Source organism: Falco rusticolus, chromosome 4 (assembly GCF_015220075.1).
Source record: "Falco rusticolus isolate bFalRus1 chromosome 4, bFalRus1.pri, whole genome shotgun sequence".
NCBI classification, from domain to species: domain Eukaryota; kingdom Metazoa; phylum Chordata; class Aves; order Falconiformes; family Falconidae; genus Falco; species Falco rusticolus.
Window position 1 is genome coordinate 106173626 of NC_051190.1, and position 27479 is coordinate 106201104.

Below are 27479 nucleotides of genomic sequence, written 5' to 3' on the forward strand. Positions count from 1 at the left end.
GGTTTGGGTTGGAAGGGGCCTTAAAGATCATCTGGTTCCAACCCCCCTGCCATGGGCTGGACACCTTCCACCAGACCAGGTTGCTCAAAGCCCCATCCAGCCTGGCCTGGAACACTCCCAGGGATGGGGCATCCACAGCTTCTCTGGGCAGCCTGTTCCAGTGCCTCACCACCCTCACAATAAAGAATTTCTTCCTTGTGTCTAAATCTACCCACCCTCTTTTAATTTAAAGCCACTACCCCTTGTCCTATCAGTACAGACCTACTACAAAGTCTGTCCCCATTTTTCCTATAAGCCCCCTTTAAGCACTGAAGCTGCCTTAAGGTCTCCCCAGAGCCTTCTCTTCTCCAGGCTGAACAATGCCAATCCTTTCAGCCTGTCTTCATAGGACATTACATAGGTTACCTGGTTATTTACACATTGTAATTAAGTGGGACTGTTTTGATGCTCTGAAATTGTTATTTGTTAGCACTTACACCCACTTACAAAGGTATAAACATCTATAAAATATGTGTTAAGAATTAAATTTACTGAGGTCAAACTAACGTTTTGTTGAAAGTTTTCAATTTCCTGTCTCTAATCCAAAGGGGGTTTATATACACTAAATGCAAAATGGGTTTGTATTTAAAAGGCTGACAAAAACCAGCTTACCAGATTTTCTGTATATATTAGTCCTAACATTTCTCAGGCTTAGTGCATAATCACAATGACAGCAGCGAAAAAGGCTTGTGCTATCTCCCAGTCTCAAATTCAAACTACGCCAAATAAAGGGAAAGGGATCTCTACACAAGCACTACCTTTTGCTGCTATTTTAATCACGTACCACCTTATCTGCCCTGCTAAGTGGTGCGGCATTTCTCAAGGAGGCTGATGCTCACCTCTTGTGGAGCGAGAAACCTTCCCATGAATGGTCCTGCAGCAGACTAAGCGCTGTAGCCAGCTGCAAGCTCACGGTACACTACAGCGTCATAAGGGGGTTTTTAAGTGGCTCTGCTAATACTATAGTCTGTATCACCCTCTTCAGAAGGTATTTTCTTTTTAAATGTAACTGACTTACCTCAGCTGATCAGACGCACTTGGTTCTTTAAGACGTATTAGGATTAATTGGGCGTGGAGGAGGTTGCAGCTTTGCCTTTAACGGAATTTTGTCAAGTGTCATCAAAGCAAAAATGCCCATGGGTTGAAACACAAATCATGGAAAAGCTTATAATCCACCAGTAATAAGCGTTAAGTAGTGAAGGAGAAGAAAATGTACTTCCCAGCTGAAATCCTGGAAGGGACAACAGTTGCAAAAGTTACTTTAAGGTGTGGCTGTATCAAGTTTAAAGACAGTGCCCCAGAAAATGGATGAGGTTGAAGCAGGATGAAATTACCGAAGCCTGCTCTTGCAGTGTGGCTGTGGGATATTTCCGCTGCTAAACCACTGCCGTCTGCCCAGGTGGTGGATTAACAGCAGTTAACAAAGATTAACTGGAAGTCAGAAATCTCAGGAGAGAGAATACATTAAAAACCTGTGAGAGATGAATTTTTGTCTGGTATTTCTCACCCATACACACACAAATACTAAACACTAAACTAAACATAATGAACTGAAGCGTAACACTATGTTTTCATACTTAGTAGACTGATTATGTATAGGCCGGCAAGCTGAGCCTCTCACAGCAGGCAGGATTTGGTGTTACTATGGTGTCTGTACGTTTATGTCACATGCTGATCTAGGGGGACAGGCTGTTACACAAGCAGCCGTAAGGTTTAGCTGTACATCACATTACAGGCCACAGCGGCCGTTCAAACAACTCATTTCATCTGCTGCCTAAGCAATATTCGTATTTACAAGGTTTCTTACCCATTTCAAATGACAGGTAGAATCATCAGTGCTGCCTACAAATAGGGTTGCCTCATGTTTTCAGTAACTTAAAACTGCAGACACTAACTGTTCATACTGAAATTTTCCAAGCCTGAAGCAGATTAATTTGAAAAAAGTCCAAGTAATATGGTCTAGCTGTTTCTGAGAATACGATTTCATGAATATGTTATTTTGCATGTATTAAACCAAAATTCTAGTAACTATTTTATAGAGAATGTCCAAGATTGTCAGATTCTAAACTAGGGCTTGGAAATTTGGCTGAGACTGCATCAAGCGGTGCCTCTTTTGTCATTCTCGTAACTTTACCTAAATCAGACCAAGTTACAGTATTTCAAAAGCAGCATCAGTTTGCTGGTGCCCAGTGGAGACGTGCCGGTAGGTGAATTCAGGCAGCCCCCTCTGCACTGGCTGGTCTCTATCAGCAAGTGTCTCACAAGGACTTACTCCACAGCTGACTCTTGGGTTTGTAGCACCAGCGCCAGACCTAAGAATAGTTAAACAGCATCAAGGAAGGAGACTGAGCTGGTAAGGGAGACTGGAGCAAGGAGCTGAGGTGGGAAAAGAGGTGCATGGAGACAGGAGAGCAGGCAGAGAGGCTCGTGCGGGCTATAGATGATGTCCTTGCAGTACCTGGTCTTGATTCCATGTTTTCAGCCTCGCTGCTCTTCTGCAAGCTCTGTTGCAAAGTGCGTCCCTCCTTCCATCCTGATGGCTGGAGAAGAACCGAGGCTGCGTGCTGTTGCTCACAGGTCTGGCAGCTCAAGGACTAGGGGTGTTTCCCACACACCTAAAAGCTCAAATACTGCTTGGCCCATTTGACAACATTTTGTTCTTCATTATGCTTTCTTGACTTAGAAACTGACACGTTCAAAATTGATCCTACATTAAAGGAACACGAACATTGCAAGATCTAGCTCTTGCAAGCAAGAACAACAGAATATTGTCCACATACATGTAATTAATCTTCTGTGCGCCTAGATGCAATGGTATAAAATAATTTTTTTCCAGTTGACTCAAAGTCCTCAGAACTAAAACTGATTGCAATGACAGTGAGATTTGATTATAAACATGTACACCAATGCTTCTGGCCCTATTTCATATTTCCCATGCAAGATCGGTATATTTTTTAATCTTAAATAAGCCTTTCCCCCTCCCCACGCCAAGTAGGAATTACACTCTACTACCATGTCTGGAAAGTGATGAATAGATACAGAAAAGCTGATGAGAAATTTTCGTATTTACAGTTTAACAGTGTCAAGGCACAGGGCTACGCACTGAATCACAAGGAGGAAACAACTGACTACAGCCTCGCTAGGTACAAGAATGATCTAAATTGTGTCATGAACTCTTATTTCCAAACTTTTCCCTTCTTGAATTTGCTGTTATTGCTGATTTTTAACAGTTATTAGTTACAATTTTTACATGATCTCACATAGGTTACCCAGTTTCTTGGCCATGTATGCATTAATACACCAGTGATGCAATTCAGTTTCTAAGAGAGTGAGAACAAGGGTTATGTAGTGTTACCTAATATTAAAAGATGAAAATATGAAACTCCTTAACATATTGAACTCCTTTATAGAATGACATGGGAGGAAAAATCTCAGGACAAAGCAAAAACACCTGATTGTAAACTTTCCAGAGATGAGGAAGATCACCTGGAGAAAGTCACAATTGCACCCGAGAACAATGATTCCAAGCATATTTCGCTTTTTTTGCTCTGCATGTCAACAAACAATATATCCATACCACTTACTTTATCACAAAAAACCCCAAACCACAAAGCCCCTGGCTTTGCTGGGCTTCGATAGCCCACAAAGACTGACAATGAAGCACTTTTGGCTCAGAGACAGAAACTAATTTCAAAGTTGACCAAGACTCCTGAATATTCCGAGACACACGGGTAGATTATTCAAATGAATTCCTTATGGATAATCGCACTCCTACATCATATCATCATTTTGCTAATACTAACAGTCCTAGTATGTACAAGTAAATAATTCTTTAATAAAAGCATTACCAATTTCCAAGATAAAAATTCCACGTGGCAAGGAGACATGGAAGACATTTATTGTGCATGACAACTACGGAAATAGGTCAGATCTGTGCTTTCTGCGGTTAGTTGATGGCTCTCATGGTGTGACAACTGCAGGAACAGTTGCAGTAGAGCTTCTCCTTCTATTTCTTGGCCAGCTACTCAAATGGATTCCTCCTACAAAAACAGTAAGGATGAACAGGAAATTCTAGATTCTTTTGCCACAGTAATCTAGGCAGATTACAGCAAAAAAGAGAAGATTTTCTCAGATAAACCAGGCAATGATGAGACTAACAAGACTGATACTTACGAATGGATTCACAAAGCATATTCCAAGCCCTTCCGGAGAAAGAATAGACTTTTATGACTGGGAAGCAATAAAGTTTCTGAAGTTCACTGGAGTGATTGTTCAGCAGTTACCTGTTTGGTGGAAAGAATCCCCAGCAAAATGACAGATGGCACTGAGGAAGAAGAGAGAAAACATTCTGAAAACACCACACACAGTCCATCAGCCTGGACAGCCAAAAGTGCTGCTGCTTTACTGCACATTGCTAATATAGGTATGTATGTTCCACACCAGGATTTTCTTGTATTTTTTTCCCTCTAGCCAATGAAGAGAAAGAATAAGCTAATCTAGAGATTTGTTGGCAGTAGGCGTCTGGAGATAATAAGAAGCAATTGCTTTAACTTGACAACATGAAGGAGACATGATAAATTCCCTTGCAACCGATACTGGTATCAGACAATAGCATTACATTTACTAGATAAGTAGCCTCGGTACGGTATTTGAATTAAAGCAGTAAAGTCAATATACCAATGTGAAAGACACAGTTAGGAACCATTCCATAATACACAAGTGACCTCTGTAAGAGTAGTAAGCCCCCACCCCCCTTTTTTTTCCTTTTTTAAATCAAGAGGTTTAAGGTGTCATCATTTTAGGGCAGGCAATTGCAAATCTTCTGATTTTAGATCTGGTAAATCCCTTGTGTCAATGAAACGCACACCTAAGAGATTTTTATTCATTTGTTTCATTGGGACTAAGTGCCACCACATTTAGCTACCAGCAAACTGAAAACGTGATCGATGAAGATCATCTAAATTATTTATCTCCGAAATCAGAATTGGTTGCTGTTTACTGTTGTTCCGGAAGATCAATTCAGACCCGTTTACTTATGAAGTAGATCCCAGCATACCCAACACTACAATACTTCTCTATCACTTTCCCTAGCATTAGTAAGGAGTTTGCTAACACTGCAGCTTTCCATCAACGTGGGTACTCCGCCCTCCTCAGATGAGTGTATTCAAAAAACCTGTAAGACTCCTTCATTCATATTTCTTCATATGAAATTTGACTGAAATTAATCAAGAGGGTCAAACATCAGTAGGGGAAGGAAAAACCATTTGAGAGGCTTCATTTTTGTCAGGAGGCAAGAAAAAAAACTACCATATTCCACATTTGAAAAACCTGATCAGATTAAAAACAATAATGTACTAACAGTGAATAAGTAACTGCGGTCTGTCCACTACTCCCCCTCCTCTCCTCTGTTTTCTCAATGCTTGTTGCTATAGCCATACTTTCTCTAACAAGCATTTTTGCAGTTAACTTTACTGTTACAGGTATCAAAACTGGTAGTTTAGTGCTAGCTCAGCTGTCCTTTCAGGAGATGCAGTCCACCTTTAATGGAACACAGTATTAACTCACATAAAGGTTGTAATATTTTCAGACGTATTTGTTTTCACCTTATTGCTGAAGAAACCCATTTTTATGACAATGAGCTTGAGGTAAGATGAAACTAAGAAAATTTGGTAGAGAATTCACCCAACCTAAGTTTTCTGGTTCTAGTTACCTGCCTCCATCCTTTCCTCCCAGGTGAGATTTTATGCTGTCTGCAATTAAAGGTACTGTAAACTCAAGCTCTGCTAATGAGTTAAGGCCTGAAGCTGATCAGAGATACTGTAAGCCTTTTATGATTAAAGTCCACATTTTTGAACCGCTGCTAAATACATTTATTTAATCTAATACACTTAATTTTCCACCAAACGTATCACAAAAAAAAATATTTGCACAACATCAAGCTTCATTTTCCCCCCAGGAATGTGTTCTCATAGAAGCAGACATGTTCCTTCAGCACCAGGTAAGCAACTGAAGAGGATGGTCAGGTAAGCGGAGCAGGAGATGGTGGCGCTGGCCAGCTCTGTCTTCTTCATTTAGTCCCACATTGATAGGTCAGCTAGTTTTTGTTGATTGTTTTGCCCTGTCCCTGGTTTGCAGACAACAGACTTGCATCCAGAAGTGACTGGATTTTACTATTTCTTGCAGTCAAATTGTTCCACATGAATTATATTATGCCCTTTGTTAGGTTTACAGCTGGTGGTCTTACTCCGATGGTTCAAAGGAAATTTTAGACAATCTTCTAGCTCTCCACGGAAATCAGAGGAAGGAGGAGGGAGCAAGCACAAGGAAGCATTCACACAGCATAACTTAAGGCATCTACATTCCATAATCAATTTTTAAAAAAGTGTGTCCTTGTTTGATATTCTGAATCACATTCTAGAGAGATCTGCCTTCACACAGACTACACTTCGCTGTCTCCTACGCCAGACAATGCCAATACTTCCCAAGAAATACAACTACCGTATAAGCAGTGCCTACTCATAAACACTTTTCAGAGATCTGTGCCCTAGTCTAGCCAGATGATATTAAAAATACTATAAATGAACATACTGCAGCCAGCTTACTGTCTGGAAAGCTACCATCCCGCCTAAGTTCCTTCTGTAAGAATGCCAACACATGGGAGCAGACCAATAACCTCCTCTAACACAAAAAAACTGGTCTTCTCCCAGCATAGCCACAGAGGATCTCAAACAACCCATCCCTGTTTCAGAGCTGCTTTCCTTTAGGCTCTGCATTAAAGTCTGACAAAACTAGTCACCTGCAGTGTTGCAATTTCTAACACTTTTCATTCTCACCCTGCAGATTTCAGATGTGTTGAGGGAAAGGTAAAGTACCTATTCCTACCAAAGGAAAGAAGTTAGTCCTTGACTTCTCATGAGGACTGTGAGAACTCTTGCTCCCTTGGGTCCCTTAACAGCGGAAGAGATTTAAGGCATCATGTTAGTAAACTGTAAATCCTACACGATGTTCAAATTACTTTCAGGTACTAGAAATTTGATACTGCTAAAAACAGTCTGAACCTAAAACTTCTTTATGAGTTCATTCAGCCATAGTATTTTGAAAGCACACCTTTTTTCCCTAGGAGAATGTGTCTCGGGAAAACTACACACTCTTGCTTAAAAACCAGTCAAGGTGCAACGTTTCTATCAGACTGCACCTTAAGCTGAATGAAATGTCACTTAAGACTCCTCATAAGAGTCTAGTTGCAGTCAGAATAATATAGTTCTGAAAGTCTTCTGAATAATGGGAGGGAAAAAAAACACAGAAAACTTTGCTGTAAAATAGAACCAGATTCACTGATGCACATATTATTGCCTGTGACAGTAGACAATTGAGCTACGACCCCAGTTTTTGCCCCAGTCCTTAGCAAGAGGCCATTAATGCAACAGCAGTATCTTAAAAAAAATCAGTATGCTGTAATTCAAAATATTACCTTCTTCTAATTTTAGTAATGCACATGCAGTCTTAAGTAAAAACAGAAACAGTCATGGCTTCTCAAAAGAGCACAGCACTTCTAATGTAAGCAAGAGAAAAATCAGACTTCAGAATGCTGGAGACATCAGCACTAGTAAACCAGACTGGTTAGTAGAGGGGCACCCTGAGAACTGCAAGGGATCTTGGACATCGGAGATCCACTGCTGAAAAGATCCGTTACACCTGTACCTCATACTGTACCTGTTCCCATCAATGACACTTGCCAGTTTCTTTTTTAGCTTCTCATGGGCTTTGGGAGGTTTTGGATTACAATGAAGTACTTGCATTAACTCTAACAACAATCACTCGTTATTTTAGAATGTATGAATGTGCCCAACAAAACAGGACTTCTCCGTCTAAGTGTCAGTATTTGACGCCCCTCACTGAAGACAACTTAAATGACCCAAAGGCTATTAATGATCGGCAAGATAGAATAGAGACACTGTATTCCAGTAAAGACATTTTTCTGGCTGACTTGAAAGGCAACCTGAAACAAAATAAGCCAAAATGTTCTAGGAGGAACTATTTGCAAAGTGAAGATGGAGTTCCTAAGGAAACCGATGGCCACAAAAATCAAGCTGATCCATAACTGTCTCTTTTCAGTAACAACGAAGTAAACAGAGAGAGAAACACAGTCCAATTCTAGCAGACAAGGTGGCTCTGAAGAAGTGAAACAGCTTGAGGACAGAAAAGTATCTATGCAACAATTTTCAGCCATGGTCACAGACTGCAGAGCAAGAAGAAAGAGACACTGACACTTTCTGTGTGAGGTCCAAGTCGCACCCATAAACAGCTGTAAGAGAATGTACTGGCAATAGGGTCTGAACACATGAGACAGCCCCAAAGGATCCCGGAGCACGCCTTTCCGATTAGGACTCACGTCAGTAACTGGCAGAAAAAATGGACTCCAAGATATTTTGTGACAAACCTGCAAGTTACACTGGTCAAGAACTGCTAAAGATTGGATCCCCAGTGAATTCTAAACCACCACTACAGGTCGAGGAGGACACAAAAATGTACCCGGCCAACTGCGAATCACGAACTGCAGGAGAGGCAGGGTCACTCCGGGGCCCTCTACAACAACAGCGCAAGCTACATTAGTGAACACCTGGAAAAGACTGCATTACCTGCAGGTTCAAGAGACAATATTACTATTTGGTTATACTCCTGAACAGATGCAGTAAGAAACCCTATTACCTCAACATTTAAAAGTTTATCATAGGATAACCGGAGTGACATAGCATATATAGTACAAGCTTATTTTTAGCTGTATCATGAATTTACTTGTAATCACCTTAAATGCTGACCCATACAGTAAATCAGACATCTTGTCTGGGACTCTGCAAATGCAATAAAACCTTTTGGAACTCTCAATAAGAAACAGTAATCAAAAAATCTTCTTTTTCTTTTTTTTAAACCACTTTATTCAAACCTGAGCACCTCAATATAAAACTAAACACTGGTGAACTGTCATTTCCCTTGCTAAACCCAGATTACTGCAAATTTAAAATCTGCACAAGTTTCTGCTATCAGTTCAACATTTAAATAGACTAATTCATCTCTTCTGACACACCTGGTAGATTTCATATAATGAAAATAACTAAAAGAATTAGTGCAATATACTGGACAGATCAAAGTAAAACGTACTTTGGAAAACAAAGTTGCAAAGTTCATTACTGACAGACAGCAGTACTTATGTTACAGATACAGGAGCATCATTTATTACTGTTCTAACCATTAAGGAAGAACTTAGAACCCCCTTTGATTAGAGAGGAAAAAAGTTAGCTTTAAGTAACTGTACATTCTGTATACCTTTAAGCAACTCTTAAATATTACAGAAAGTATTAAACAAATGTAGACTACAATGCAGAGTACCTATTTACAGTACATTAATATCCAAATTTAAAATCAAGTTGGATGTACATAATCGTTAGTGCACTATTTTTTTCCTTAGGGGAAAAACAAACTGTAATGGCCAGCAATGATCAAAAACAAGAAGTCACAGACATTGAGTTTGATGTAGTTTTACTTGAAGAGCTCTTACAGTTTGTAGAGAAAAAACCAAAACCATCCTAAGTCATAAAGTTAAGTTTACTGGTCTGTACCCTCTGACCAGATAGAAATAAAAGTTAAATTTGATTTATCACTAATTCCCTTAGATAACTAACTTGGTTGATATAATTTACATACAGTGTACCAACTAAAACTCCACTTTTCTGCAAGCACAAGGTTTTAAAATTGTTAATGCAAGTATTGTTTTTAATCAAATTATTAAACTATGGAATGTATAACTAAACAGTGGATACCTGCAGAAACAACTGGTTGCGTCAATACTGTGAATAAGTTTAAGTATTTTTTAGATCCTGTTTCTAGAAAGGTTTTAAAGCACAATTGAGGATTATGAGAAGTCCCAATTCTATTTATTGTAACAGTGATCAGTATTGAGGCTACAGGAACTGGCCAATTAGGTCCACGGAAAGCAGTTCTTCTACACCCCTAGTAGTAAGTGATTTTTAGAACCTTTCAACTGAAGGAAGTTTATTCCGCTTCCATTTCTCCTCTACTGCTGAAACATTACAGCCAGCGGCAGATACATGCATGTTAAAATTTTAGGTCAAGAGAAAACTCGGTATCATGAAATTGATAATTATCGTAAAGTCTCTTCGTTGTTTGGAAGCTGTACTGGGCCAGGTTAAGCACTCCGATTCCATGGTTATTAACAGTTAGGAAGCAGAAGAATATTCAGAACAGTTTAAAGCAACTGATGTTTTAGTTACTACAGCATTGACTCTTGGGTGGTTGTGTGGGTTCAGTAAGGTCTACTCCTCTTCCTCTGGCAGAGTTGGCTCCTGCATTCTGCGGTTCATTCTTGGGCAATTTTTTTGCTATAAAATCAACAAAAAGAGTTAAAACTGAGATTGTATTGTGATTAAATCACCTGAGTGCAAAACCAGTCAACACTATTACTCCATAAGCTTATCAATATAATCACTATAAAATCCGATTTGATTCAGTGCGTTGGTAATAAAAGAAGTTAAGACACTTCTTCATGATTAACTACCTTATTTATGATTTTCAAGACTGAAATGCATTAGTAATTTCAACAGTAAAATATATCTGCAAAGGTGTGCTATGCTGGTAAACGTTGGCTCTTGTAGAAATCCACTTACACAGAACAGGCTTTTTTGTGCTAAAAATATGCAGAAAAAAATTAAAAGGCACAAAACACAGACATAAATGGGTCAAACTACTCCTGGCTATCTAGCCAGAATAAGCATTTGCATACAACATGTAAAATGACCCTCAGCACTAGATCCAGACTCTCATCTCTCTTTTTTTAAGCTGTCTCTTCTCTCCAGCTCTTTTAAGTCAACTGACTACGATAATTTCTTTGTTGTCCTTATAGCTCCAGGGTACATTTCTTTGGTCTTGACATGAAAAATAAGGGTGACAAATGTTACCCTTCTGAGCAGTAGCTCATCCTGTTAATTTTCTGAAGGAGAGAAAGCAGAGTTCTGGGGCTCTCTTGCCCATGCTACCAGGACCCAACAACCCTCCCTGTTCTACAGTTTGGCTGCATGCTTTGACTGCAAAGTAATTACTTTGCCCAGGTTTTTAAAGAACTTTTCCTAAAAGGAATGAAATGCAAGTGTAACAGCCAGAAAAACAGCAGAGTACACATTAACAAGATGTTCGGTGGTGCTAAATAATCTCATCTAAGATCCCTTTCCACAAAAGGCTAGACCAGGTGATCTTTTGAGGTCCCTTCCAGCTTGGGCTGTTCTACAATTCTGTGTCAGAAGCCAGGAGTTCACATGGTACTAAACTGCTGAGACAGTACAAAGGGACAAACCACCAGTAAAAAAAAATGCCTTCCGAGCATTGTTGTTCTGGTTTCTACATCCATTCTAGAACTGTAAATTAACATGTCTGTTTTCTTTAACTGGAATTTCTGAATTAGTTCTAAAGCATTCTGCAAGCAGCTGTAGCCGCATCCCTCAAATCTGTCCACGTTTTTGTGTTTCATTTTCTTTCATTTCTGAAGATCATATTTACATATGGTCCCGAGAATTGCATCCAAGTTGTGCAAAAAGCCATTCGAAGTTTCATGCAATATTTATATCCCTGCCAAGATTTCCTTTCAGGGTCCATTGCTGTACAGATTTTGTTCTGTTCTGATGCGCTGACAAAGCTGAATTTCACCCATCAATGTGAAAGAATACTCACATGGACAACCAACCTTGCAGACAAAATACCCAAGTACTAATCGGGCATTGTTTTCTCAAATTTACTTTTGTATATTTCATTATCATACAGAGAGGTAAGAATTATTGTGGATATAACAGATTTTAAAAAATTATCAGATTTAGGGGATTTTTTTCTAAACAAACTGCAAACTGCACCTTTAAGCAAATTCATTTTAAAATTTCACCAGAACAGTGTAACTGAGCATTTCTGTATCATTAAACACAGGCCTATCTTGAGCATTTATGAGAAAAATACGCTTTCCACTCATACAGTTATGTGTTCCCCCACCCCCAAGTATTTATAGTTAATATGAAGCAAGTACTTTAGTTATAAAGTGTTGCTATAGTGATCATTTCATTTTCATCTGATAGAAGTTTGAACCACACCACAAATTACCTTCTGCTTTACTGACTTGGAAAGCAGAAGAGCTCTTTAGAAACATTTAATTTCAATAGCAATCCTGTTTTTCACAAAAAGCAGTGGGATAGAGAGGTCACTGTAGTGCAAAATACAAAACATATTTAATAAGGTTAATTGACACTACACATTACTATTCCCCAGTAGCAGAGCCACTACTGTGATTAAGGTTACTATTAAATAAGTTAGCCACCAGCCTAAAAGCTCATGCTTTCTTTTTCCTCCACTTACAAAATTTTATTACCAATTACATACAATTTTGTGTCTATCAATGCAATTTCTTAGTCATTTATACTTACCACTACATGTTAGTATCGTTACAGAAATCCCTAAGATTACGTTAGGGCTAAAAATATATTAGTAAATATACTTTTTACAATCAGTGCCCTTTACTTGTACTCGGACACTGAATTTAAGCACACATCACCATCTTTGGCACAACTTTTGGATATCTGATAGCTGCATTTAGAATTCAAATAAAATTTTAAACACAGAAATGTATTTAGCAAGTGTTTTGTTTACCCTAAATTGAATATTTGACTTTTTTTAAGCAAGTTATCATTCTCTCATTCTGAAGTGTTTCCAGCTTCAATTACCGCTGTCTCATAAAAAGTACATTATTCCAGGTTCTGCACTTATCCAAGGCAGCGTAGAATCTGCTGCAAACAACATACCAAAGGGCACACATTCATACACTTTCACTTACATTCTTACACTAAGTTGATAAACAAAAGCCAAGTAAATCTTGCAACTAAGAAAAGCTGTGTAAAACTCTTAAATTACCTATACCAGGGGAAAGGTGGGTGGCTTTTTTTTATATAACAACTAAAGCTTAATTTTGCTTGAGCTTGATGCAGTACAATATTTCAGCATGGAATCAAGACAGGTACACAAAACTTGCTGATAGAATTCAAAAGTAACCTCTAGCTTAGCTATTTTAAATCCAAATGTTTTGGTGCTTGACAGAAACTTGAAGCACAGTTGCACAGGTGTTATCTGACCTCTGAACATCAAAACCAGTATGAAAACTCTTAAGGAAGCTTCAGTGCCAGAATCAATTTTTGTGAAATCCAAAGATCTTTGGTTAGAAAGATTGTGATGGTATGAACCTCACAAAAAGGATTCCCTTAAATTTTCAGTTTGTTTGTAGACTCACCAATTGCCATGAATATTTCATTTACGTTCATAGATGTTTTGGCAGATGTCTCCATGAACAATAAGCTGTTATCATCTGCATAAGCCTGTGCTTCCTGAAAGTTAAAGTAAGAATCATTACTTCATTAAAAATAAATAAATATCACACAATCATTACACATAATTTTATTGCTACTAAGGGACAATTTTTATACCATTTGGAAAGAAATAATGTTTGTTGAAACACGTGTGACAATGTGTTAATCAGCTATGAAGTTACAGTTCTATCAAGCAGATAAACATCTAGAAAAGCAAACTTAAAAATCCCTACTCATCTTAAAAAGATCCAGATGGAAAAATCTCAGACAAGACTAAATAATAAATAAAAATACTTATTAAAAAGACAACCCTGATCCAGAACACTAGCTGTAACAGCAAAACCTAATAAGCTCCAGAAAGTGCCAAAGCCGATTATTACCCTGGAAAGAAGGCAGTTTGTGAACAATCCTGAAACTTTCAACCATCAAGGCAGATGGATCAGAAAAGTTTCATTATCCTGACAAATTCACAATTATAAAGTAAACGTGCAGTATTAAATATCTCACCACATTATCTCCCTTTTCAGTCTGAATTTTGATCTGAAATACACTGTTTATAAAAAGTTCCCTATTTTTGCCATTTCTCCTTAGCCAATTCAGCTGGGAATCCCCAGCTTCTTAGAATTACGTAACTGTCTTTGCATTCAATAGGAAATCTGCAAAAAGCCAAACCACAGAATACCTATGATGAAAAAAATAATCTACAGTACTCTATATTCATTAGGTTAATATCTGCTAAGCTATGTGTAACTATATCTGAAATCACACGCTAGCAAATACTCAGAAATCTAAAACGTGCTTTGCAATGAGGAAGGATTGTCAAGTCTGCAAGGAACCCATAAATCCACATTAACAAAGACCCAAACATCTCAAAAACAGTAAGATTGTGATTGTACAAAAAATAGTAGTTTGGTAATAATCTCATTAAGTTTTTCACTGCACACACGTATGAAATTTTTGTTAAATATCACAATTTTTCACAAAACACATATCTTTATATTACAATTAACATGGAAGTATATGGAAGTAGAACATTAGAAAACAGTTGTTGAATTCTTGCAGACAAATACCTAAACCACTGCTAACCTTCATAGTTCAGCTCCTATAGTTACAAAAGGATTCATTACTATACACAGCAGTATCTTACACAGTGACATCAAACACAGATTAAAACAGTAAAAGAATTAATGACTAATAGATGTTATCTCAATTAAAATTCAATCAATCATGAATGGACCAGAACCACTAAGTTTTATTTGCTTTGGAAGCTCTTTTCCGATGACTTGGTTAAACTTCCTAGAAGATAAAATATAGCAGTGAGAGCACAGATACATCCGCTAAATCAGAAAGAATGCCATGAAACGCACAATTAAAACTTGAACACTGCTTCAACAGTATAGCCTAACCAAGTTAAGCCCATCAATCAGCTTTGTATCATACCATAATCAAAATCTCCTGCTGACAAGTCAGAGAGAATGGTTTGCACAGTTACTGCTACCTCACCCATTGAAACTAGTTACTGGTAATTTGGGGCAGAAGACCGGAAGAAGTTACATCAAAGAACAGAAATTCAATTAGCCGTAAAGATATGCAAATGAATTAGTTATTACTCAAAGTCTAACTTAATTATTCAAAAAAGGCTATTGCTACATATCACTTGTACAAAGATTTTTTTCAGTAACATGTATAATTCAGTATCAATTGGCATATATATTTAACTGCGTGACCTCTATAACAACTAGAGAAGTTCCTCCTAGGTTTATTTACTTTCTATTCCAACAAAAATGCTATTTCTATACACAGAAGTTATGTACATACCTGAAAATCCACAGCTCTCTTGTTAGCTAGATCAGCTTTGTTTCCTGCTAAAGCTATTACAATGTTAGGACTTGCTTGTCGCTGAAGTTCTTTGACCCAGTTTTTCGCTCTGGCAAAGGACTCCTGTTAATGATTGCAAAATGATGCAACTGAGTTTTATTATCCTTTTGTACTCACCTATTATCCTAATCTCTGTTACCTACACTTCAAGCAAAAAGCCAATGCAATGCTGTCGTCTTTGTCCAAAGGCACACTTTTAACTTGCCAACTGAGCTTTTAAAATTAAACATTCCTACCTTAGTTCTCAAATGTGCTTAGTTGGGATAATGCTGAAAAAGTAAGTAAAGATAGGAAGATCTTTATGTAGACAGAGTAAGGAAAGAGAAATGGTAAAGAGAGAAAATGGGAATTTTATAGGAGAAATCAAGTTATGAACAGCTATACTGAGACTGTCTCAAAACACTTCCTAATTACTGAGCACTGTGTATTATGGTACAGGGTTTCTCAGTTTTTTAAGGGTTCAGATTTTTAAGTCTTACTTCACCAAACACAAGTGAAGTTTATCTGAGCTAAGTTCAAATAAAAAGAAAAAAAAATAACCTTAGGTTTTGGTCTCAATAGCTTGTGCTACTTTTCTAATCCCTACCCTTTTAACTTGCAATAATACGATATTAAAATAATCACAGAATGGGTTGGGTTGGAAGGGACCTCAAAGATCATCTAGCTCCCACCCCCCTGCCATAGGCAGGGATGCCTCCCACTACACCAGGTTGCTCAAAGCCCCACCCAGCGGGCCTTGAACACTTAAGAGATGGGGCATCCACAGCTTCTCTGGGCAACCTGTTCCAGTGTCTCACCACCCTCACAATAAATAATTTCTTCTTTATATCTAATCCAAATCTACCCTCATTCAGTTTAAAGCCATCCCCCATTGTCCTATCACTACATGCCTTTATAAAAAGTCCCTCTCCAGCTTTCTTGCATGCCCCGTTTAGGTACTGGCAGCTGCTATAAGGTCTCCCTGGAGCCTTCTCTTCTCCAGGCTGAACAACCCCAACTCTCTCAGTCTGTCTCCATAGGTGACGTGCTCCAGCCCTCCCTCTGAGCATCTTTGTGGCCCTTATCTGGACTTGCTCCAACAGGTCCATGTCCTTCTAATGTTGGGGGCCCCTGAGCTGAACACTACCAAAAATAAACTATCACCAGGAACGTGGTGAGAGTAACAGCTCAATTCTGGTGAACTGATTTAGAGGTATGTTTGAAACACTTCTGCAATGCAATTTGCTTGGTTGCTTGCTTTCTCTCTTTTTTTAAATACAATAAACCCCCCTAGAAATGGTCTTTTAGCAAAAAAGGTGTACAGACACAATTTAACATTACATAGTCCAATATGAAATGAGCAACCTGAGTGAAATATGTCCCTGTCCATGGCAAAGGCGTTGGATTAGATGACATTTAAAAGGTCCCTTCCAACCCAAATGATTCCAAAATGAAGAACTGATTCATTCAAGTCAGTGAGAAAGATTAAGGAGAGATTGATTCAAGACTGCTATCTTCCAAATCCCCCTTGTGCCTCCCTAATACAGTACTTACCTCATTTGTAATGTCGTATACCACTATAGCTGCTTGTGCTCCTCTGTAGTACATGGGTGCTAAACTGTGGTACCGCTCTTGCCCAGCTGTATCCCAAATTTCAAATTTTACTGTTGTATCGTCAAGACACACAGTCTGGGTTAGAAAAGCAGCTACAAAAAAGACAGAGGAGCTGAAACCAGAAGTCTGCTTATATCTCTATGTTCATATAAATTATATTCACGGAGACGCAAGTATGATTTCCTTAAAAAACTCAAGGCTATTAAAATACAGCAGGTTTGAAGCAATCATTAGCTGATAGACTGTAACTCTGATCAACACAGAACAATTACTTAAACAACCAGTCTTCCCTCAAATTGAAGACATAAGAAAAAATTGGGAAGAATTCTCATTTTTCTTTTTGTAATAGTGAATCTGAGCAACCACAAGCCTTCTCTAGTCTTTTAAGTACATTTCACTCTGCTTCACCAGATTATACAGAGTACCTGTAACAGCACCCCATCCAACAGTTCAGTTATTTAAATTCTACACATTTACATTACTTGAATAGTATCTAAAAGCCTTGATTTTCAGCTCCTGAAAAGTCCACCTTAGCTAACAGGTATGGAAGAAAGAATCACTTCTCAAAAGTTCTTGTTCTTAAAGCAGCCATATTGTCAATTCTGCAAGTGATCTCAAGAATTAATATCAGCATAATTTTGATAGCCTGCAGTTTCAGGGAAACTTGCATCCATTGGCACTATAGCTGAATGCATTACCATAAATAATGGTCTTCTAATTACAGAAAACAGTAACTTATTCCAAGTCTTCAAACAGTTAGTCCCAGCAAAGATTTTCCATTCAGATCAAGATACACAATAGAAACATGGAGGTGAGTACCCACAGAATATAGAAAATTATAAAAATCAAGCTAAAATCTCAAGAATTTATTGGGGAAAAAAATTCTGGAAAGCAGGATTTCCTTCTACTGAGTTCTCTTAGCCCTTTGAGTTTTAACTCAGCTTGTTCTACCTTAGTTTTTGAAGTTTACAAATAAAGCATGCAACTATTACAGTGGTCTGACAGGCTGTCTTGATTACCTGCTTTACTGTCACATTGTTTGCCCAGTTATAGTACATACACAGCAGAAAATGCAACAATTTCAAGAAATTACATGAAAGTCTGAGCAATCCAGCATAAATGTTTGTAGTTCTTCTTCCAGTCCTGACAGCCATTTAGTGAAAGACTGGACTGGTCTGCCCTTGCTCTTTTCACAAAGAAACAACCAGAAAAATTTAAGACCTTCTGCTTGCTGAAACATTAAGGGAAGCCCCCTACTTGGCTGAACTGCGAGGAGGCTCTCATCCCTAAGCATACTGACAGACTGTGGCCAATTTAAATCTAATGTCTGAAGAGGCACTGACCCATAACCCTTGCATACCTGGGATGTTACCTTGTCCCACATACTCCAAGACATCACAGCCTATGAATCATTCCAAAACTGCTGCAACTTTCAAGTCATTACAGTAAACCAAAAGCAAGTCAATCTTGCTTTGTAATCAAATCCCCCAGCTGCATTACATTGTAACTAACATACAGAAGCCGACTAGTTAAGTGGTCAGGTGTTCCTGCTTCAGGGGTATTAGCATCCGTCACTGATGAGCAGGGATGTTGGAGAAGGTAAAGGCTTTGATGTTCCAATGTTAAATCACCGTGAATCTCTAAATGGTAAATATCCAAGCACTGGTAAAACAGGCTCCTCTTGGTAGCTCCCTAAGCAGCCCAGAACTAAAATAAAGAGGAAATAAACATGCATCCTGCATCAGACTAAAGGGCATCCTCCTCAGAACAAACTCAACATTGTATTTCTCCAAAGCAACAGTAAGGTGTTAAACAAGCAGAATCTGAAGTTCTTACAGACATTATTCTCTTCAACAGGAGAATGTACCTACACACCATAAATGAAGGGGTGTACTTGGGATGAGAATTTAAAAAAGGGGTTTATTCTATGACATCCTTTTGTTTTTGTTGAAAGGAACATTTCAACCCCCATAAAATGCCAGTTGATTTCTGAAAACAAGGTACCTTTCTTCTATCTGGCAAGGCCATAGCAAATTAAAAATCAGCTATGTTAATTATCTGAAAGCCTATCACCCATGACAGCCATAATTTTTTGTCTTAAGCAACTAACAAGTATTGCTACACTATCTGAAGTGGCAAAAACACACCACTACTATCCAGTATGTCTGTCTGTAACTGCACTCTTTCAGATGTTTTTATTTAGATTCACAATGCACATAAGCCTCTCTTTGTTAAAAGGCCCTTATGTATACAAAGAAAATTACGCCTTAGGCAACTACAAGCTACAGAGTCAGACAGTTTTCTCTACAGAACACTTTTTCTGAATCCCAACATTGCTGCATTTAATATCTCTCAGCTGCATTACATGGCATTTCCTTGTTTCTATTTCATATGGAAGAGGCACAACTTCATACAGAGATTACACTAACTGTATGTCTGAAATTGAACGTAAGGTCTTATTTAATCTTTGTATAGATTTTAAATAGTGTAACAGGGTTTGGGTTATCCCTAGTTCTACCCAGACACTAAACCAAGAAGAAACAAAAAGGAGGTTAGAAGAACTGGACACACTGAAATTGAACAATGAATTTAACTTGATTTTTTTTAAAATTAAAATTCACGTTGATATTGGGAAGTTAATTCACTATAGATCTTTGAGAATGCTCTCCATATTACCACATAGCTGTGTAAGATTAATACAGGAACCTTCCACACTGACACCCACCCTAAAGCCATTATACAACACACAAAGCCAAAAGTGTGCGTTAGTAAGACTGCTAAATGAGAGAAAAAAGTGGCTGCCCATTTATGCTGACAGATACACAAAACAAATACATGTAACAGCTGGAAATAGGGTAAAAAACATGATGCAATGAAATTCAGCTAGTATTTATTTTTGTGATCTTTGTAGATTTTTTTACATTTCCACAACTGTTCATGTGTAAAGACACATACGGACCACTGATATGGCTTCATATAAATATTACAATGAAACAGACTGATTCATGCAAGCAGCAACAACTAGACAATATTTATCAATCCATAAAATCCGTATTTTGCTTAAGTCTGTATGATTAAAGTTAAAATTTATCCAAGGAGGAATAGAGCTCAAAGCACAAACTTAATGTAACCGAAGAAATCTACTGGAGGGTTTGGGGGTGGGGCGTAAAATCTGTTCACAGTTAAACAGACTTTTTTTTTTTTTCTAGTAGCCAGCACCTGTTTTGTTCAGTCACAAAATGTAAAACCAGCACATTAAATTCTGTGGTTACTAACAGAGAAAGGTATATTCAGCAATGTAGCACGTTCTCCTGAATCAAAAGTAAAGCCAGGATGCATACATGACAATACAACCTTTTTGGAAGATGCAGCATTTCCCCCCCCCTATAGAAACCAAGTTCTTAATTCTTGCTAAGCAGTTAGTTCATGCATTAGGCATACAACACAATTAAAATAGCCACACATCCACCCACAAACAAAACGTAACATCAAGCCCAGTTCTCAGAACTATGCAGTTCAAGCACGCATTTGCTTTCTCCACCTTGTGCCAACTACAACTTTAATCTTAGCAAGTTACAGTTCTCAATTAGAGACATAGGACTCAGTTTTGATTCTTGCTGTCAATGACCCATTCTAGAAGTGCCATTACATTCCAGGTTGTCAAGGACAAGGACAATATAAACTCAATGTGAAAAAAATTAACAGGATAGTTTTCTCACCTCCAATCGTACTTTCTTGAAACTCATGAAATTGTCCTTTTACAAAACGAAGCACCAAACTTGATTTGCCAACTGCAGACTCTCCTAATAGTACTAGCTTGAACTGGCAAATTTTATTTCCAGCATTTGGCCCATTGGGTCTTGTTGCTCCTCGATTAGCCATGCCCAAATTAGAAAGAAGTCCTTTGTTTCAAGCTCTTGAAAGCAAGTTCCAGGGTTCAGATTTCAGTGGTGCTTCTGCCAGTAACAACCTGTTTATGAAAAGACAGTGGGTGATATTAGAATTACAAACCAAGTAAGAAAAAAAATCTAATTCATTAATGCTTACAAGTAACTTGTCCTAACATTTACCAAAGTCAATAGTCCAGAGCACAGTTACCATCGCTATTAAGATGTCAACTATAGAGAACATCTGTGACAAATGAACCAGTTATCTTCTTCAATACTTAGTCTTCCAATTAAAGCTTCAAATTAGGACATTAAAATCCAATTATGTTTCTTCTTGTAAACCTTCAGTCTCTTACTTCTTAACACATCAAGATGAAAGTATAACAATAGATTCAGGCTTTCACATTATTGATAAAATATCAAATGACAAGAAATACTAATTCCTTCCATAATTTTGCTATTGCTGAGCAATATTCTGAAGTCAGCACCGCTATGGGATGCTAAAAAATTGAGCAAATTGGGAAAACTCAATCGCCAGTTATTTGCAAGTATTCTTCTCAATTCACTTCTAACAGTCTATCAAATGCAATTTCCTTAAAAATACAATGATCTTGATATACAAATCAATACCTTCTCTAGTTAAGAATTGTACTTTGAAAAACAAAAAACCAAAGCCTTCTATATGTAGAAAAATGGATTGACTTGACCAGCTAGAATTCCAGATCACTTTGTGAAAGCCACCACAGAACTATATGACGATTAATTGTTGTTTCCAGTACCAACATGTCCTAGCAGATCAATATTCGCAAGAGATCTTTGTTAAGAACAAGTATGAACACAATGTATTCCCTTGTCTACCTACTCTTCTTTTAAACTCCTTAAAAAACCCAAAAGAAGTCACATTTATTCATATGGACAGAGAAGCCTTTAGACTCTGCCGGTATCACTTCTGAGCCTAAGATTTATGCTTTTTACACACTTAACAGATTCAATCTTTTTGCAGGTAGGCATTGCTGTACAAATGACTGGCATAATCACCTTCAGTATTCTCTTTCCTCCCAGTTGCCAAAACAAAATTCTAAGTGAGCCCACAGGAAACATACCTAAATGTTGTTCACTCAGCTCTCAGTGATAGAAACATCTGCTTCTAAATTTCTGCTAAATAAAAACCCCTAAAACACCAAACAAAAAATCACCCTATAGATTTATCCTACTCCAGTTGATTATTTACTTGAATTGTACACATTTTGTGGTAATACACCTTTTCTAGCATCTAGGATGCAAGCAAGTTAAAGTACATTAAAATGGATTTAATACTTATCTTGCAAAAAGGTAAGTAAAGCCAGTATTTTCAAGTGACTTCTTGTTCTCTCTTCAGTATAGTAAAGCAACTACATTTTTAACCAAGTGGCTGTCTTTAACCATCTCCTCATTTCAAACCACTAAGCACATGTGTCAGGCACTTGAGCATTCCAGTTTATGGCACACCTAGCTCAGACACTAAGCCTTCTTTCTCCTTCCTCACTCTCTTTGGTAAACACAACACGAGTCCTCAAGAATCTTCTTTTCTGGAGAGTGCTTCCAGCATTCCAGCAGAACTCCATTCTCCACTGGGATATGCCCTTACAAATTCATTTCCATGCAATAAGCAATGAATAAAATATTAGCATATTTATTCACTAACATAACAGTTGAAAAATGGTATTTTATGTCTCACTATAAACAGAACTTGAATACAGGTCTTAGGAAAAAAAATTTTTCAACATCTTAAAGACACTCCTATTTACTCATATTGCTCCTTTTCCCATACCTCAAAATAAGTTAGCTACTTCTAGGTAGGATATTCCAGTCCTGTAGTCATCCCTGTCTGTCCTGAGTTTATGTCCTGATTGGTATTATGATAACCTTAAATCAACAAATTCTTTTTTTTATTTTATTTGCACAGCATAATCTAATAAATATCAGGCTTTAGATGTATGTTCTTACAAACATGTGAAGGTGTACCACAGTTAAAGATTGTTTCTATGAAGCAAAAAAGCCCCTGCATATCCCATATTATTAAGTACCATAATAATGTATAATGTATAATAATACATACCAAAATTCTTACTCAATAAATTAATTTTTGTTTAGTATTCTAGAATACAAGAATGGAGCCAGTTATTTTTAAAAGTACCAGACCTTTCATGCTTACAGTACGAACAATTTATACACAGCTGGTATGTTGGTTCCCAGGCAAGACTCTTCCCCACCTCCACCCTACCCCCCATGCTGCTCAAATATACTCTGCAAGTTGTGGAGCAATTTGGATAAAGATGGATCCGTGACAACAGTTAATCCCTCCCTAGCTATATTACAAGACAGAAAGCAGCAAGGCATAGCCAAAATATAGGTAGCTCAGAATACTACTGGCCATCTGTTTTTCCTTTGGAGAAGTAATGAAGATAATTAAGTTATTTCTGTTTTGAAAATGAAATACATCTGTGTTTGCTGTGGCATTCTAGTGGTTTGGATAACCATGAAATAATTACACCCCTTTAATCTTAATTCATCCCATGCTTTTCTAGACTCTGCAGCATTAATAGAGACATAAAGACTACATCCAATAACCATGTGAGTTAGTACTCTTTGGAGCAAGTGACTTCTACATGACAGAGCAAGGAAATCAATCCACTACACCAGTTATTCACTATGACCACTTTTTACTCGCTGTTTCCCATATTGAGAGCAAAAGGAGGTCTGACTGAAAAACAGGCAAGACTGATTTAACTCGCCTAGTATCTATTGGTTTCAACTGGTTATTTACAGCTTCTAGTTATGCAGATTTTTATCACTTAGAAAACTGTAATTACTACCCCTTAAAAAACTCCTTCAGAACCCAAAGCTGAAACAGGTTGTCAAGAAAAATACCTAATTCAATTTTTATAGATGTCCAAGCTACAGAAGCTGTAGTTGTTAGAGAGCTTCAAAGTTTACATTCTTCCTTCCTCATCAGAAATCATTCCAGACGCTCATATACCACGTAAAAAAACCAACCGGCTGTCAAGCTGATCAAGATCACACTACCTGAGAGGAAGACCATGAAGTCCCAGAAACATAATGCAAACATCATTCATTCAATAGTCACATTGATATAGCTAATAATGATAAAACCTACTACAGTCATACCACCCACTTTTTAACAGCTCAGGATTACAAAAAAATAAACCCCACGAGACTGAAAACCTGATAGAGCACATCCAGATGATTTTGTTACATTAAAAAAAGTCACTAGCACCTTCTGTAAGTATATAGAAATCATCATCTTTTAAAGTTTCAGATGATACTGAAAATCTTCAGTAAGTTCACAACATGGCAACACACAAACATGAAAACCAAAAAATTATTTCCTTAATCTGAAGAAAAGCAGCACTGCAGTTTGACATAGCCGTTACAGAAGGGTTTTGATCTGTTCTTTTTGCATTTGTGTGATGAACATAGTGCCTCACAAGGATTTAGCAGTAGATTTCAATGCTACAGACCCCATGCATGCTCCAAGCCTCAGGTCACATTCATTCTCCAGTTCCTTAAGTCATCTGTAAAATACTAGCCTTGGGAACCGTAACAACACCATGCAAGAGAGGAATACTACATTCAGCACCCGGCGCACACTCCAAATTCAAGTCTTTTTTTGAGAAGTCACTCCCAAGATAACTCTGAACACTTACTTCAATGGCTTTCCAGCAATATCTATTTTTTACCCTTAGCTTTGGTGAAAATTTCCAGGAAAAGACCTACCAACATTTCACCCCCATTTTTGTATACTAAGTAAACTTTGAACCACGTGAAGAAAAAGAAACCTTGATGAGACATTTCCATTCATCTACACAAAAGCAAGTACACAACTGTTTGATTTGAACCAAGATCTTAAACTAACACGTATGGATGTAAGGAAATTATATAAAAGTGTGCTAAGGAAAATACTATGAAATCTCTTAGATGGATGGCTTCATATGGATAGAAACGAGGGAGATTTTCTTTTATGGAGTTTAAGGTGAGAACTCAGTACTTTATTAAAAGACAAGGCTCATTTTACAGTGTTGGGTACTGCCAATACATAGGTCCTTCTGGCAAGTAGCAACTTTCACTCTTCTCATGGATATCCCCCAAAGGCACAGCAGCTCCATGCTGAAATGCCAAAACAAAGTTTGGAGCATATTATTAGCAAAGTACTCCAGTTAATTTACCAAATGCTGGGTGTTCTCATCACTCTAAATGAGAAATTTACATACTGCTAGATAGTCTTTTTGTTAGTGAGTTTTATTTACGAAAGACTCATAAGTATTTTAATAGATAACCACACAAATTTTATTGTGCCTGAGTGTGTACAAAAAACTAACAGCCCCAGCCAATACCTACAAATAATTTAATGGCATAATTCAGTCATTTCAGTGTTCAGATGAGTGCCTATTTTAAACTACAAGAAAGCTATTACAGAAGTATCAAAATAACACCAGTGACAAAAGCCAGCCTACTGAAGAGATTAAGAGAGTTAACACTGTTCCTACAGTGAATGTGATTAAGTGCATTATCAAATGCAAAGAACACAACAACATTCATGTTAATTTTAAAACCAGACCATTCCACCATTTTTATATTTCAGAGCAAGTGACAAGAGTTTCTTACTGTGAACACACATACAACTGTAGTAATTTCTAATAAACTCTTTCATGCTTCTTGAACAGAGACAGATCACACAATGCTGATGTTGCAACCATTATCTACTTTAAATTTGTTTATACTGGACTATCTTCAAGGTTTTAAAAAGCAGCATCTCAAAAGCCTTGCTCATTAGGCACTCCTACTAACAAAGTTTTCTCTTATTCCCATCCATGTTTGGCAGAATTAGCATGACATTTTGCAGTGTTCAAGACAGTGATACATGTAACTATCAAAATGCTTGTCACATATAAGCCAGTTTATATTGAAACATGAGACAGTAAGTTAACACGTGAATCAATAGTCACTGCAAAAAAACACTGCCTTCCAATTAAACATAATAACCATCTCATGAGCTCATACGAACAATGTATAGTACCATTTGCTTTCAGATAAACTGGTTTATCATACAGGAAATGTAAGTAACGATGACTGTACTATCATTGTCTCCAGCCACCTCACTTCAACCAACATCTACCTTTTTCCTGACATTTCCTATTACAGAATAACAATACACACATGCAATCTAGCCTGCCTTCAACTCTGAAAATTCTCTACCAGATTGGAAAAAACAAAGATGCCATGCTTTTTACTTGTTCTGAACATTACGTGGAAGAAGCTGATTAATTTCAGCTGCTTAGTTAACTGTTCAGCCACTCTCTTCCACCTCCAGGCTCTGAAAGAGGTATAAAGTAAGACAAAAAAAAAACATTCCAAATGCCGAGAGACTAGCCTTCCATAGCCCTGTTTTTTGGAACGTTTTGATTGCTGTTAAAAGAATTCAGCTCTCCTCTAAGACGTACGAGGGCACAGGTTTGCTCCTCCACCATAGCTTTACGCCTAGTTCCCACGAGGTCTCACGTAGAGCCTACCCAATATACTAGACCGGTCGCGACCCCCCAGACGGCGACGTGCGGTCCGAGTACTCGACTTCCCACCGCACTCCCCGTTCCTCCTCCAGCCGCAAGTGAAAGGGAAGGCGAGGGACCCACCGCCCAGCCCCCCCTGCGTCCCCCACACGCCGCTCGCAAGGAGCCACCCTGCCCTTGCGGCCGGACCCAGCAGCGGGAGCTCGCGGCAGAAGGGCCCGCACGCAGCGCAGGATCCCAGCGCTCCCCTCAGCGCCGCGGTGCCTCCAGCCTCCGCCGCCACCTCCCCTCCCCCGCGGCTCCCTTCCAGGCACAGGAATAAGGGGAAGTGGGAGAATCGGGGGCGCCATTTTGAGACGGGAAAGGAGAGACCAGCCCCCCCTCCCCGCACGCAGGGCTGCCCACCTCGGCAGCCCACATCACGGCCCTGCCTTCCCGCTCGGGGAGGCGGCCGCCAGCAGGAGCCCGAACAACAGACGCCCGCCCGCCCGCTCGGCGCAGGGGCCCCCCCGCCCCGTGAGCGCGGCCCCCCGCCCCGCCAGCCCCGCCGCCTCACCTGGCCGGGCCGCGGCGGCCGCGCGCGGGGGAGGGGGAGCAGGGGCAGCCGGGCGGCGGCGCAGCGACGTCTGTCTGTCTGTCTGTCTGTCCGGCCGGCCGGGCAGGCGGCGGTGCTGGTGGGCGAGCCGGGGCAGGGTGGGCGGGTGGAGGAGGGGGAAAAGGGGAGGCGGCTCCGCGGCGGGGCGCGGGCGAGGGGCGGGGGCGCAGCCGTGCCTCACCCAGCCCGCCGCCGACTTCCGCCGCCGCCTCTGCCCCGACCAAAACACACCACACACACACACACGTACTTCCGCCGCCGCCACGTCACGGCCCGCACGCGGCATGCGCTTCCGGTTCGCTGGCACGTCACGTGACTCTCTTTCCCACCTTTTCCCTTCCTCCTTTTGTTTCCTCTTCCCCTCCTCCCTCTGCCCGGCCGTCACCATGGCAACACGGAGGGCCGGAACCCCTTTCGTAGCCGCCGCCGCTTCCCCCCCCACCCCCCCCCACCCGGTCGCCACGTGCGCGGAGGCCTATGGGAGAGGCGCGAGGCGGGCTGCCCCCCTCAC

The 27479-nt window shown here is 39.2% G+C and overlaps 2 protein-coding genes across 3 annotated transcripts; one reads left to right on the forward strand and one right to left on the reverse strand.

Annotated features, from left to right (window-relative positions):
• The first annotated feature begins 947 nt into the window (after positions 1–947).
• Positions 948–8851, forward strand: PP2D1 (protein phosphatase 2C like domain containing 1). The gene is given in 19 exon segments (XM_037383706.1): positions 948–3182; positions 3510–3579; positions 3581–3680; positions 3683–3760; positions 3763–3858; positions 3861–3890; positions 3893–3932; positions 3934–4061; positions 4064–4466; positions 7527–7674; positions 7676–7701; positions 7703–7782; positions 7785–8181; positions 8183–8245; positions 8247–8318; positions 8320–8390; positions 8393–8600; positions 8602–8702; positions 8705–8851. Coding segments are annotated over 19 exon segments (2283 nt in total). The 5' UTR covers positions 948–3066; the 3' UTR covers positions 8761–8851.
• A 115-nt stretch (positions 8852–8966) lies between these two features.
• Positions 8967–27217, reverse strand: RAB5A (RAB5A, member RAS oncogene family). Of its 2 annotated transcripts, none has more exons than XM_037383705.1 (6): positions 27150–27217; positions 20639–20889; positions 16860–17011; positions 15267–15389; positions 13373–13466; positions 8967–10436 (listed from the first exon to the last, which is right to left on the reverse strand). In XM_037383705.1, exons 2-6 carry the CDS (start codon positions 20799–20801, stop codon positions 10321–10323), a joined length of 648 nt encoding a protein of 215 aa, XP_037239602.1. In that variant the 5' UTR covers positions 20802–20889; positions 27150–27217; the 3' UTR covers positions 8967–10320. The 2 variants fall into 2 exon arrangements, with proteins under 2 accessions (XP_037239602.1, XP_037239601.1); XM_037383704.1 differs by having other exon boundaries at positions 26930–27212.
• Between the last annotated feature and the right edge of the window lie 262 nt (positions 27218–27479).